The sequence below is a fragment of the Stegostoma tigrinum genome, chromosome 25, assembly GCF_030684315.1.
Source record: "Stegostoma tigrinum isolate sSteTig4 chromosome 25, sSteTig4.hap1, whole genome shotgun sequence".
NCBI lineage: Eukaryota > Metazoa > Chordata > Chondrichthyes > Orectolobiformes > Stegostomatidae > Stegostoma > Stegostoma tigrinum.
This window is the reverse complement of record NC_081378.1, coordinates 15919061-15934192: the sequence shown is the minus strand read 5'-3', so window position 1 is coordinate 15934192 and position 15132 is coordinate 15919061. Positions and strand designations below refer to the sequence as shown.

At 42.7% G+C, this 15132-nt stretch overlaps 1 protein-coding gene across 1 annotated transcript in view; it reads left to right on the top strand.

Annotated features, from left to right (window-relative positions):
- LOC125463402 (carboxypeptidase A1-like) overlaps positions 1 to 13546 on the top strand; it is a 31298-nt gene extending 17752 nt beyond the window's left edge. The window contains exons 8-11 of the mRNA XM_059654467.1: positions 3116 to 3206; positions 6994 to 7193; positions 8312 to 8396; positions 13359 to 13546. Coding sequence (XP_059510450.1) covers positions 3116 to 3206; positions 6994 to 7193; positions 8312 to 8396; positions 13359 to 13546 — 564 coding nt within the window. The remainder of the gene's footprint in view (positions 1 to 3115; positions 3207 to 6993; positions 7194 to 8311; positions 8397 to 13358) is intronic.
- The last annotated feature ends 1586 nt before the right edge of the window (positions 13547 to 15132 follow it).

Below are 15132 nucleotides of genomic sequence, written 5' to 3'. Positions count from 1 at the left end.
CAGCTTGGCGGATAATATCCAAATATAATGCTCAGCAATTAAGTTCCTGATTGCATTAGGCAAAAATGTGTGTTAACAATAAGAGTTTCCTTTGTTATTAAATAAACATTTGGTCATTCATTAATTGGAACTCTTTATGCAGCTCCTACTACCTAATCATGTAAAAGTTGTTATTTCTGAAGAATGCAGAAGAATGTTTTCTCCTCCATAGATGTTGCCAGACCTTCTGAGCTTTATCAGCAACTTTGTTTTTGTTCCTGATTCTAATAAAAACTTTAGTTATGTTGATAGTTGAAAAAGATGAGCTTGTTTTGATCTTGGAGTAGGATAATAAGTCAGCACAATATGGATAACATCTACCACTCTTCCCTTATCTATCTTCTTGGTCACATCCTCAAAAACATGATCACGTTTGTGAGACACCATTTCCTACACACAAAGCCATGTTGACTGTCCCTAATCAGCCTTTGCTTCTAATGGTATGGGATTGATATTACAGTGTATCAAAAGGCAGTGCATCAACGTTCAGGTATTTGAACATTTTTCATTTCTTGTTGCCCTCTGTTTCCTTTCCTCACCACTGTTTTAAGTTGAACATGAGAATTTAGAACATAGAACATAGAACAGTACAGCACAGAACAGGCCCTTCAGCCCACAATGTTGTGCCGACCATTGATCCTCAGGGATGCACCCTCAAATTTCTGTGACCATATGCATGTCCAGCAGTCTCTTAAATGACCCCAATGACCTTGCTTCCACAACTGCTGCTGGCAACGCATTCCATGCTCTCACAACTCTCTGCGTAAAGAACCTGCCTCTGACATCCCCTCTATACTTTCCACCAACCAGCTTAAAACTATGACCCCTCGTGCTAGCCATTTCTGCCCTGGGAAATAGTTTCTGGCTATCGACTCTATCTATGCCTCTCATTATCTTGTATACCTCAATTAGGTCCCCTCTCCTCCTCCTTTTCTCCAATGAAAAGAGACCGAGCTCAGTCAACCTCTCTTCATAAGATAAGCCCTCCAGTCCAGGCAGCATCCTGGTAAACCTCCTCTGAACCCTCTCCAAAGCATCCACATCTTTCCTATAATAGGGCGCCCAGAACTGGACGCAGTATTCCAAGTGCGGTCTAACCAAAGTTTTATAGAGCTGCAACAAGATCTCACGACTCTTAAACTCAATCCCCCTGTTAATGAAAGCCAAAACACCATATGCTTTCTTAACAACCCTGTCCACTTGGGTGGCCATTTTAAGGGATCTATGTATCCGCACACCAAGATCCCTCTGTTCCTCCACGCTGCCAAGAATCCTATCCTTAATCCTGTACTCAGCTTTCAAATTCGACCTTCCAAAATGCATCACCTCGCATTTATCCAGGTTGAACTCCATCTGCCACCTCTCAGCCCATCTCTGCATCCTGTCAATGTCCCGCTGCAGCCTACAACAGCCCTCTACACTGTCAACGACACCTCCGACCTTTGTGTCGTCTGCAAACTTGCTGACCCATCCTTCAATTCCCTCGTCCAAGTCATTAATAAAAATTACAAACAGTAGAGGCCCAAGGACAGAGCCCTGTGGAACCCCACTCACCACTGACTTCCAGGCAGAATATTTTCCTTCTACTACCACTCGCTGTCTTCTGTTGGCCAGCCAATTCTGTATCCAAGCAGCTAAGTTCCCCTGTATCCCATTCCTCCTGACCTTCTGAATGAGCCTTCCATGGGGAACCTTATCAAATGCCTTACTGAAGTCCATATACACCACATCCACAGCTTGACCCTCATCAACCTTACTAGTCACATCCTCAAAAAACTCGATAAGGTTTGTAAGGCATGACCTACCCCTCACAAAGCCGTGTTGACTGTATTTGATCAAGCCATGCTCTTCCAGATGGTCATAAATCTTATCCCTCAGAATCCTTTCTAACACCTTGCAGACGACAGACGTGAGACTTACCGGTCTTACCGGTTGTAAACTAGATTTTTGAGTGACATGTACCTGAATTTCCAATTCCTTCATGGGCTGAAGGGTCTGTCCTGTGCTGTACTGTTCTATGTTCTAAATTGCTTGAAAGTTGGGAGGGCTTGCAATGATCTAAACAACATTTTAAAGACTATAAAAAAACTAAAAGGCTATAAGATATAGGAAAGGAAAAAGGCCATTTGGCCCATCAAAGCAACTCCACCAAATAAAGAGATCATGGCTGAACTGATATTGCTCAATTCCGCTTTCCTGCCTTATCCTCGTAACTCTTGATCCACTGAATGATTAAAAATGACCATCTCAGCCTTTAGTACAACCCAATCTCAACAGTGCTCCACAGTAAAGAATTCCACAGATTGACCACACTTTGAGAGGAGAAATTCCTCCTCATCTCAGTCTTAAATGTGCGACACCTCATTCTGAGATTATGTCCGCTATTTCTAGACTCGCTCATAAGGTGAAATAACCTCTCCACATCTGCCTTGTTAAGCCCGCTAAGAATCTTATATGTTTCAACAAGGTCACCTCTCATTCTTCTAAACTCTGGTGAATACAAGCCTTACCTACTTAACCTCTTTTTCAGAGAAAAATCCCTTGGTATCCAGGATCAACCTAATGAACCTTCTCTGAATGCCTCCAACATCAGAATGTCTTTCTTAGATGAGGGATCAAAACTATACACAGTATTCCAGATGTACTTTACCTCATGCCTTGTATAGTATTAGCAAGACATCCCTATTATGATACTCTGTCTCCTTTGAAATGAAGGAAATAAGGATAAAGGGAATAAATTAGCATGTAAAGTTACTAAAGCAAATAGTATTTTGTTGTGTTAATCGATTGACAAACGTGAAGTTCTATAACCTATGTTGAAGGAAATGAATGACACTAATTGGAATAGGAAGAAGTAATTCAATGTAGCTGTCCATTTTGGTCATTAGGAACCTGGAGAATAGCGATAAAGACGGAAAGTGGCAAATAGCTTCTAAAATTCATTAACTATTTTCAGACAATAAAGAGATTAACGGGCACAGTGAGAGTAGGGGATAGGTTATTGTAACTGGGGTAGGACTGATGGAATTAAAGTCTTTTCCCCATCCTCCAATATTATCATGGTTTTTCTTTTTAGAACCGCATGTGGCGGAAGACCAGGTCTAAACATGCTGGCATGTTATGTACAGGAGTTGACCCAAATAGGAACTTCGAAGCTAATTTTGGAGGTAGGATTACACTGTGTGCTGAGATAGCATTATCAAACTCCAAGTCCAGTTAAGCCCAAACAAAATGTCTGATGCTTTATCACATCCTTATTATTTTTGCAGGTGATTAGTATGTTTCAGTATTACAGAGTTAGTTAGATGAGTAATTCTTAAAGAATGAACCGTGAATGAGAATGAATTGAATGTAGAGCTAGAGCTTATTATTGATACATGAATCCAGTGTTAATACTGAACAAAGCATCATTTGCAGAAGGCGGGCAAGGGTTCACCGCAGAACAGTCTCTCAAACCAAAACCAGTGACAGTCAGGGAGATGGAAGAAAAGTCTGTGTCAGGAAGCTATTTGTCACTGACCCAACAAAACAGTCCCAGACATAAAGATAGGACTGAGCAGGTGCTTTGGCAGCTTGGCAGACAAGACCAGTTCTGGGGACGCTGACAGATTCCTTACAAATCCTGCCTGTATGGATTTCACAGAAAAGTAATTTACACTCCCCTTGGTGTGAAAATGTGTTTTCTGATTTCACCCCTGAAAAGTTAAACTGTGATATTAAGTTGATGCTTCTTGTTCTGGACTCACCCACCATTGGGAATAGTATGTTTTAAATTTATGCTTTCATGGGATGTGGACATCACTAGTAAGACCAGCACTTGTTGTCTTACAACTGAATGACCTACTGGGGGGCAGCCAAGAATCATGGGAGTCACAAGTAGGCTAGACTGGATAAGAACTACAAATTTCTTTCCCTGAGGACATTGATGAACCAAATACATTTGTACAAAAATCAAAAATATTTTTGTGGAGCTGAATTTTGCCAAAAATCAATGAAGTATCAATGTTAGGGAGTTTCATGAATGTTTCCCTTTGAGTGCATTAACAAATTAACTCAGGCAGTAGGACACTGTTCACCCCATCTCTCTCGTGCTATGTTTGTGCCATCTTGCTCGAGCCAGCAGTTGTCTTGCACAGCAGTGTTCCCTCTATGCTATGCAGTTGCACATGCACAGGTGGTTGCTGTCTGGAGCTGTTGGGGATTGTTCGCCAACATGGAGGCCTGTATGGCGAGCAGAAATTGCCGGTGCACACTCTGATTTTCATGACACTGTCTACGTTCTCTTTGCTGCATGGGAGAATAGTAAACTCCACAGAAAAGGCGTAAGAATAGGTAATGTTAAGATTAAAAGATAAAGTCAGCACAGACTGCACAGATCATAGATCATTAGAGAGAGATGACTGGTGATGGTTTAACCAGAGGGCCACCATGCCTCAGGTGAGGGGAGAGGTTGAGAAGGTGAATCCTTCATGGCGACCTCAGCCTCAATTGTGATCAGAGAAAATGGGAACTGCAGATGCTGGAGAATCCAAGATAACAAAGTGTGGAGCTGGATGAACACAGCAGGCCCAGAAGCATCTCAGGAGCACAGAAGCTGATGTTTCAGGCCCAAACCCTTCATCAGAGAGGGGGATGGGGAGAGGGTTCTGGAATAAATAGGGAGAGAGGGGGAGGCGGACCGAAGATGGAGAGAAAAGAAGATAGGTAGAGAGGAGAGTATAGGTGAGGAGTTAGGGAGGGGACAGGTCAAGGAGGCGGGATGAGGTGGTAGGTAGGAAATGGAGGTGCGGCTTGAGGAGGGAGGAAGGGATGGGTGAGAAGAACAGGTTAGGGAGGCGGGGACGAGCTGGGCTGGTTTTGGGATGCAGTGGGGGGAGGGGACGAACTGGGCTGGTTTTGGGATGCAGTGGGGGAAGGGGAGATTTTGAAGCTGGTGAAGTCCACATTGATACCATTGGGCTGCAGGGTTCCCAGGCGGAATATGAGTTGCTGTTCCTGCAACCTTCGGGTGGCATCATTGTGGCACTGGCACCCATGATGGACATGTCATCTAAAGAATGGGAGGGGGAGTGGAAATGGTTCACGACTGGGAGGTGCAGTTGTTTATTGCGAACCGAGCGGAGGTGTTCTGCAAAGCGGTCCCCTCCAACCCCACCACACCCGGCACTTTCCCCTGCAACCGCAGGAAGTGCTACACTTGCCCCCACACCTCCTCCCTCACCCCTATCCCAGGTCCCAGGATGACTTTCCATATTAACCAGAGGTTCACCTGCACATCTGCCAATGTGGTATACTGTATCCACTGTACCCGGTGTGGCTTCCTCTACATTGGGGAAACCAAGCAGAGGCTTGGGGATCACTTTGCAGAACACCTCCACTCGGTTCGCAATAAACAACTGCACCTCCCAGTCACAAACCATTTCCACTCCCCCTCCCATTCTTTAGATGACATGTCCATCATGGGCCTCCTGCAGTGCCACAATGATGCCACCCGAAGGTTGCAAAAACAGCAACTCATATTCCGCTTGGGAAGACTGCAGCCCAATGGTATCAATGTGGACTTCACCAGCTTCAAAATCTCCCCTTCCCCCACTGCATCCCAAAACCAGCCCAGCTCGTCCCCGCCTCCCTAACCTGTTCTTCCTCTCACCTATCCCCTCCTCCTACCTCAAGCTGCACCTCCACTTCCCACCTACTGACCTCATCCTGCCTCCTTGACCTGTCCGTCCTCCCCAGACTGACCTATCACATCCCCCCCCCCCCCCCACCTATACTCTCCTCTCCACCTTCTCCTGTATCCATCTTTGGTCCGCCTCCCCCTCTCTCCCTATTTATTTCAGAACCCTCTCCCCATCCCCCTCTCGGATGAAGGTTCTAGGCCCGAAACGTCAGCTTTTGTGCTCCTGAGGTGCTGCTTGGCCTGCTGTGTTTATTCAGCTTCACACTTTACTATTTTGAACCCACAATGTTAGTGTCACTCTGCAATGCAAACCAGCCATATGGTCAACAACTGAGGTCATTAATGAGATGTAAAAAGATGCAAATAAGCCACTTGTCATTTCCTAGCAAGGTCTTCACCTTGCCATTCAAACCTTGGGCAAAGGATCAGTCTTTGTATTTCTTAACATCAAGAATCTCATTTTTCAGATCTTGCTTTATTTTCCCAACTTGCTCACCATTGCCCCCATCATTCAGGATCTGAGATAATTCAGCTGATAGTCACTATTACTGAAATAGGTTTTCAATTCTAGATTTCATTCATTGCGGTTCGGATCCACCATTTGCCATGTTGTATTTTGAACAAGGGTATTAATCTGAGCCTCTGGATTTCTAAGCCAGTGACAGTATCACTGCACCAATTTCTATCGACTTTATCAAATTCCTATATTACATTAAAGACTAGGGAATACGTGCCAGGTCTACCTACATTCTACATCATAATTTAACCCCTTAACTATTGCACCTTTCTAGAAAACCTGCACTGCACCTCCTCCAAGGCTGATATAACTTTCAGAGGGTCAGTGTTCAAAACTGAACACAATACTTCAGAGGAAAGATTTTCTGGATCCAACTTTAGTTATACAATACCACCCGAGGGCAGGTCAGAACACATATTTCTATTGAGAAAGCTGCACGTGTTTCTTCCATTTAAATGAATAAATGAAATTCAGGTGAGTTAACTTACAGATGTGTTTCCACCTGCCTGATTTCCCAATTTCACTGCTCCATGCAATCCAACATGAGTTTGCACAGAATAGGAACACTTTATTAATCATGTCTGCTGCATTGATATTGCCCTTTGCCTTTGCAATTTCATTTTTGTTTCAAAAAAATTGAAATTGTAGAATTGTCTGGAAAGTTACGAGGGCAGTCTTGAGTTTCACACACTTCTTTCAAATAAGAGGGCATTAAATGGTTAGCTATCAAGTCTTATTTGCTGCTTTTATTTCACAGGACCTGGTGCCAGTAACTATTCTTGTTCATCAACATACTATGGACCTTATGCCAATTCTGAGAAGGAAGTCAAAGCCATAGTTGACTTTGTCAAAAGTCACGGAAATTTCAAAGTCTTCATTGATGTTCACAGCTATTCTCAGCTCTTAATGTTTCCTTATGGTTACACCGCAACTAAGCCAAAAGACTATGGAGAACTGGTAATGTTTTTCTAAACAACCTCAGTTGAAACAGGGTTCAACAATCCATCCTCCAAAGGCCTCTTGGCCTAGCTATAGCTTGTTTACATTTGGTTCATGATGGATGGCAGACTCATTCCAGTTCTCATACAGCAAGTGAGAGGGTGCCACTGGAATAAGTCAAAGACCTTGTGAGCTACTAATGTAATTTCACACACCATTTGAATGGGCAACTTACTTGTTAAAGGAAAATAATGAGTTCAAAGTAGAAAGGGTATTGTTTAAGAAAACAAATGTTTCTTTTTAGCATTTTTAATGGTGGACAGGAGCAAAGAGATCATATTCCATCTGAATATTCAAAGCATTTGTCATAGCTGCTTGTTACAATTTAATGGTGACTGAACAGAAGCAGAAATTAGGAAGTAACTGAAGAGCTGGATTTAAAAAAAAATACACTTTGGAAGCATGGGCAATCATCTTCTGTTTCTTATACTGATGATTTGGGAAAGAATTGTTACTACATTCTCCAAGTTTGCAGATGTTTACAAAATAAGAAGGTCCAAAGTAATCTGACTCAAAAAACACTTGGGCATTTACAGTATGGGGTCAAGAAGTGACATACAGTTCAATGTGAATAAGTGAGAGAAAATAAACAAGAAGGAATATTTAATTATGTGCTGATCAGGAAAGAGAATTGTTACTAAATTTATAATGACAATTTTGTTAAAAACAGCCATAAAAGGATAGCCTCTATAAAAAAAGCTTGCAATGCAACTAATGCACAGAAATGCTGAATCACCAACCCACAGAATTCTTATTTCCATCGAAACAACTTGGAAGCAATTTTAAAAAGTTTCACGTTAAGATTGAAAAATTCTGGTTCATTTGCTTTGCAAAAAATATTTCAAAATAATATCATGAAGTTTCATGCATATAAACATCAAACAGCAGAGGGCGCAAATCACTAATTAGGCACATGAGGTCTTTATAGAGAATCTAGTTTATTTAAATAGTGAACATATGGTAGACACGGGGATATAAATCTAAATATGAACATGCTGTTGGCTTTTCTTTAAAAAAAGTTATCTGTCTCATGTCCTTACCTGCTTCAAATTTTAAATATGCCCTTTTACATGCAGCTTGATCTCAGCAAAATATCTGTCACTTCTTTAGCATCACTGTATGGAACCAGCTACAGATATGGACCCATCTTCACCACAATCTGTAAGTATTACTCACAGTGAAAAGTAATGTAATTACCTCACAGAATCACAGAGTTTTTATGGTGCAGAAGAAAGCCGTTCAGCCCACTGTGCCTGCACCAGCTTCAAACAAGCATTATTACCTCCTGCTTTTACCCCATTATTCTTGCACACTCATCCTAGCCAAATAATCATCCAATTCCTCAAACGAACTTGCCTCCAACATATTTCAGGGCAGCACATTCCATACCATGATAATAAAGTGTGAAGCTGGATGAACACAGCAGGCCCAACAGCATCTCAGGAGCACAAAAGCTGACGTTTCGGGCCTAGACCCTTCATCAGAGAGGGGGATGGGGTGAGGGTTCTGGAATAAATAGGGAGAGAGGGGGAGGCGGACCGAAGATGGAGAGAAAAGAAGATAAGTAGAGAGGAGAGTATAGATGGGGAGGTAGGGAGGGGATAGGTCAGTCCAGGGAAGACGGACAGGTCAAGGAGGTGGGATGAGGTTGGTAGGTAGGAGATGGAGGTGCGGCTTGGGGTGGGAGTAAGGGATGGGTGAGAGGAAGAACAGGTTAGGGAGGCAGAGACAGGTTGGACTGGTTTTCGGATGCATTGGGTGGAGGGGAAGAGCTGGGCTGGTTGTGTGGTGCAGTGGGGGGAGGGGACGAACTGGGCTGGTTTAGGGATGCGGTGGGGGAAGGGGAGATTTTGAAGCTGGTGAAGTCCACATTGATACCATTGGACTGCAGGGTTCCCAAGCGGAATATGAGTTGCTGTTCCTGCAGCCTTCGGGTGGCATCATTGTGGCACTGCAGGAGGCCCATGATGGACATGTCATCTAAAGAATGGGAGGGGGAGTGGAAATGGTTTGCGACTGGGAGGTGCAGTTGTTTATTGCGAACCAAGCGGAGGTGTTCTGCAAAACGGTCCCCAAGCCTCCGCTTGGTTTCCCCAATGTAGAGGAAGCCACACTGGGTACAGTGGATGCAGTGTACCACATTGGCAGATGTGCAGGTGAACCTCTGGTTAATGTGGAAAGTCATCTTGGGGCCTGGGATAGGGGTGAGGGAGGAGGTGTGGGGGCAAGTGTAGCATTTCCTGCAGTTGCAGGGGAAGGTGCCGGGTGTGGTGGGGTTGGAGGGCAGTGTGGAGCGAACAAGGGAGTCATGGAGAGAGTGGTCTCCCCAGAAAGCAGACAGGGGTGGGGATGGAAAAATGTCTTGGGTGGTGGGGTCGGATTGTAGATGGCGGAAGTGTCGGAGGATGATGCGTTGTATCCAGAGGTTGGTGGGGTGGTGTGTGAGAACGAGGGGGATCCTCTTTGGGCGGTTGTGGCGGGGACGGGGTGTGAGGGATGTGTTGCGGGAAATGCGGGAGACGCGGTCAAGGGCGTTCTCAACCATTGTGGGGGGAAAGTTGCGCTCCTTGAAGAACTTGGACATCTGGGATGTGCAGGAGTGGAATGCCTCGTCGTGGGAGCAGATGCGGTGGAGGCGGAGGAGTTGGGAATAGGGGATGGAATTTTTGCAGGAAGGTGGGTGGGAGGAGGTGTATTCTAGGTAGTTGTGGGAGTCGGTTGGCTTGAAATGGACATCAGTTACAAGCTGGTTGCCTGAGATGGAGACTGAGAGATCCAGGAAGGTGAGGGATGTGCTGGAGATGGCCCAGGTGAACTGAAGGTTGGGGTAGAAGGTGTTGGTGAAGTGGATGAACTGTTCGAGCTCCTCTGGGGAGCAAGAGGCGGTGCCGATACAGTCATCAATGTAACGGAGGAAGAGGTGGGGTTTGGGGCCTGTGTAGGTGCGGAAGAGGGACTGTTCCACGTAACCTACAAAGAAGCAGGCATAGCTGGGGCCCATGCGGGTGCCCATGGCCACCCCCTTAGTCTGTAGGAAGTCTCTGCCTCCCTAAGCTGTTCTTCCTCTCACCCATCCATCCCTCCCACCCCAAGCCGCACCTCTATCTCCTACCTACCAACCTCATCCCACCTCCTTGACCTGTCCGTCTTCCCTGGACTGACCTATCCCTTCCCTACCTCCCCACCTATACTCTCCTCTCCACCTATCTTCTTTTCTCTCCATCTTCGGTCCGCCTCCCCCTCTCTCCCTATTTATTCCAGAACCCTCACCCCATCCCCCTCTCTGATGAAGGGTCTAGGCCCGAAACATCAGCTTTTGTGCTCCTGAGATGCTGCTTAGCCTGCTGTGTTCATCCAGCCTCACATTTTATTATCTTGGATTCTCCAGCATCTGCAGTTCCCATTATCACATTCCATATCATCACTACTTTGACTTCTTTAACATCAATGTCACTTTGTTTGCTCATGACTTTAAAATTTAGGTCCTGTCATCTTTGTTCCTTTAGCCAAGTAATATACGAATAGATAGTATGAGCATTTTTAATTATGTATAAAGGAAAAATAGGACCCAACATAGGTCCCTTAGAAAAAATAGCTGCGGAAATACTTGGCCTCAATCTTAATGGTAGAGGACACTAGAAACAGAAACACTAAATCAAAGAGCAATTGATGAAGAGAAAGAAAAAAAGCCAATAGCTATCATGAGAGAAAAGGTACTTGAGAGACGAATGGGGCTAAACACAAAAACTTTGGACCTGAATGGTGACATCCAAAGATTTTAAAGGAAGTAGATACAGAGATGGTGCATGTTGTGATCATAACAGGGTCAGCCAGGTGGATCTAATAGGACCAGAGGTCATAATCTCAGTGTAAGGCATTGCTAATTTAAAACATAGATGTGGAGGATTCTTTTTTTTCCTGAGACGATAGTTAATTTTTGAAATTATTTACTGCAGAGAGATGTAGAGGTTACTTCATTAAGTCCATTCAAGCCTGAAATAGGCAGTTTTAATCAGTAAGGGAACCAAGTGTAATGGGGAACAGACAGGAAAATGAAATTGATGATTGAATGTTGAAACAGTGTTGATGAACTTCTGCTTTCATATTGTTTGATTATTTTATTGTCACATTTTAAATGGACGCCGATGAAAAGAAAGGATGCGGGAAGAGGCAGCAAGAATGAACACCGAAGATGGTCAGGGTCTTTAATTTTCGGAAAAAGGGTGAAGTCAAGATTAAATAAATGGCAGATGAAATGGGCTCAAAATGCCTCATAGGATAAGTCAGGTCATAGATCAATAATAAAATATTTATTTTTTAACAAAGTGATAAAATGTTTGGATTGATTAGCTAAGAATAAGAGCGGTGTTAAATAAAAATTAAAGGAATTAAAAGAAAACTTTGCTTTTCCATCCCTACATGCATCAAGGCTCTGACAGATCTCACTTATGCTTTGCAATGATTACCCAAGCACCAAAATATTAACCTGGTCAAAAAAAGTCAACAGTGTCATGTTAATCTTTAGGCTTCCAAATGGCAGTTACACCAACCTCTCCCTAAATATCAAGCGGTCACTAAATACTAAAATCCTCTACAACTATATTTATGCCTCTTCTTTGCATACAAACAGCTCTATGGCAATACACATCATCCTTCATTGCAGTTTGTTGCGTGAATAAACTTTTATAATTATCTCCATAATCTCAAAATTTCCTACGACTGCCAGAAATTTTTTGACAGACTGTTTTTCACACATCTTTCTTAAAGTGTAAAAATAAGCAGCAGACTCAAGCAGTGATGCAATGTTAGCACTGGTGTCGGCTATCAAATTATTAGCCTTATACTTTTAGTTCTAAACAGTTAAAATATAACAATCCATTTTACTATTTTTTTCTTTATATACTTAAAACTCCTGTTCAAATTTTAGAATAAACACTTCTTAATGATACATACTTAGTGATTTTTGTTATAATTCCAGGCTGATTAAAGTGTGAAACTTGAATGAAAGCAATCATCAAGTGATAATAAAATGTGAGGCTGGATGAACACAGCAGGCCAAGCAGCATCTCAGGAGCACAAAAGCTGACGTTTCGGGCCTAGACCCTTCATCAAGTGATAGTTGTGTGTGGTGTTTCTTTGAAGCCATCGTAATTTAAGTGTAAACATAAAGTAGCTTTTTTATTGATGTAGACTTGGTGGGCCAGAGGTCCTCTTCTTCACTCCATGATTTTATAATTCACCTAATGCAGGTTCTGCAGGACCATAAGTCTTATAAAATCCAAAGGGTAGTTGGATAGCCTTCCCTCACCTATGCTTGTGTTATAACTGAAATGGGCTATCATCTGGTTAAACAAAGGGACAAGAGCCTTGTAAACAAGTAATTGCAGTGTCTTACAAATCCACCTAAAGTAGCAGTCGAGAAAGTGATTGACACTGATCAATCGCTCCTTGGAGGTGTTGAGAAAAAAAACTTGCTAAATGCACAGGTCTGAATGAGCTGAGAGTAGTTCCTGATATTAAATGGACATGAGACACGCAGGCAGAAGTAGAGCATCAGTAAACATAACACAGTCATCAATTTGACTGGAGGAATCCTGAAATCACTTGACAACATTGAAGAAATTGGATACACCTTTTTCTTTGTGGGAAAAGGGTCAACTACCTCCATGAAAATACCAGATTGGCAATAAATAATTGTTGACTGCAAACTATTTTCTAAGGCAATGACTTTTTTAAACAAATAATTGGGCCAAGTTACAGAAATTATACTCCACTGATGGAAAGGATTTTGAGAGAAGGACCTCCCTCCCCTATCCAAAGTCTTTTCTTCCTCAAGATTGAGTCAACAACCAAGATGACGGACCGCCATCTAATGAAGTTTGTAAATTAAAAATAGCAAGACCAACTGGGACCACACTCTCCCTATGACTTCCCCCCGACACATTGATAAGCATTGGACCTGTATTAAGTACTTTTCCAGACCATGATGTATGTGCTATTGCCAATCCAATATTCAAGGTACAAATCAAAATCCCAATGCCCTCAGCATGGCACAGCACTGTGTAAAGAATGTTTACTGTTCTAAAGTAATTCAATGAAAATATTTATTTGTTTCTTCATTAGATCAAAGCAGCGGTTCATCCATTGACTGGGCTTATGATCAAGGCATCAAGTATTCTTTCTGCTTTGAACTGCGTGATACTGGTCGCTATGGCTTCATTCTACCAGCTGATCAGATTATTCCAACAGCTGAGGAAACCTATCTGGGTTTGATGGAAATTTTAAATCATGCCAGAAAGAACCCCTATTAAAATTAATTCAAAGCATTCTGCAATTACTGTCAAAAGGTACCTCTGTTTTACATTTGTATTATCAATATTACTACCACAACATATCTAATCATGAAATACATTGGATTATACTGAATAAAGCAACACTCAATCAAGATACCTAATTTTAAAGTAATTTCATTCCTTCAGATTAGATCAACAGTCACCTGGATGTCTTGTGCAGATTTTCTTCTTGCAATAAGGGCTTTGATGGAGGACTAAGTAGTTTTCGTTGTCTTGAGGATTTTAGATTACATATCCTGTAGACTTTTTTGGAATGGATCTTTCTCTGATACAAAGTACATCGTGTGAAAATGGCTTTGTGGAGTCTGAATTTAACTGTGTGTGGTGTGCAGAACAAAGCCCTCTAAACTGGAGTTGGCAATCTCATACAGAAAATGGCTGAAGTAGGAAATGGAAGCATCACTCCTCCTCCTTGGCTCCTCTGAGGAAATGATACCCCAACTTGAACTGTGGCATACCTTACAATGTCATGTACTTGGATTTTCAAAAGCCACATGTCATGGTTCCTCATAAAAGCAATTAGTTCATCTCAAAGCTCTACTGCTTCAGGGTAAATCTTGAATATTAATGTGAAATTAGTTGAAGAGCAGAAGACAAAATATTCATAGACAGCTATACTGAAGTTGCTGTGGCTGAAGGATTGGAGTTGGATAGAACAATATTTAGTGGAGTGTCCTAAAGATTGATGTTGGACTTTCAATTTACATCACGTGTGTCAGAAACAAGAAAATGACATTTCTGCAGGCATTAAACTGGATTTAGGAGTGGAACCTCAAAATTACAGCAAGTGCTGGGGAAAAACAGATTGCGTTATCGTGAATGGTAAACTAAAGTGGATTGAATGGCCTTCCATTATAATCTTGAGATCTTATAAACAAAAAAAATGACAAGTTTAATTTCAATGCAACTGCTTTAATTCACAAGTACTGAATGTATGTGAGATTGCTCGCTGAGCTGGAAGGTTAGTTTTCAGATGTTTCGTCACCATTCTAGGTAACATCATCAGTGAGCCTCCGACGAAGCGCTGGTGTTATGTCCCGCCTTCTATTTAAATGTTTAGGTTTCCTTGGGTTGGTGATGTCATTTCCTGCGTTGGTGATGTCATTTCCTGTTCTTTTTCTCAGGGGATGGTAGATTGGCTCCAAATCAATGTGTTTGTTGATGGAGTTCCGGTTGGAATGCCATGCCTCTAGGAATTCTCGTGCCTGTCTCTGTTTGGCTTGTCCTAGGATGGATGTGTTGTCCCAATCAAAGTGGTGTCCTTCCTCATCTGTATGTAAGGATACTAGTGATAGTGAGTCATGTCGTTTTGTGGCTAGTTGATGTTCGTGTATCCTGGTGGCTAGCTTTCTGCCTGTTTGTCCACTGTAGTGTTTGTCACAGTTTTTGCAAGGTACCAAGAACTGTGACAAACACTACATTGGACAAACAGGCAGAAAGCTAGCCACCAGGATACATGAACATCAACTAGCCACAAAACAACATGACCCACTATCACTAGTGTCCTTACATACAGATGAGGAAGGACACCACTTTGATTGGGA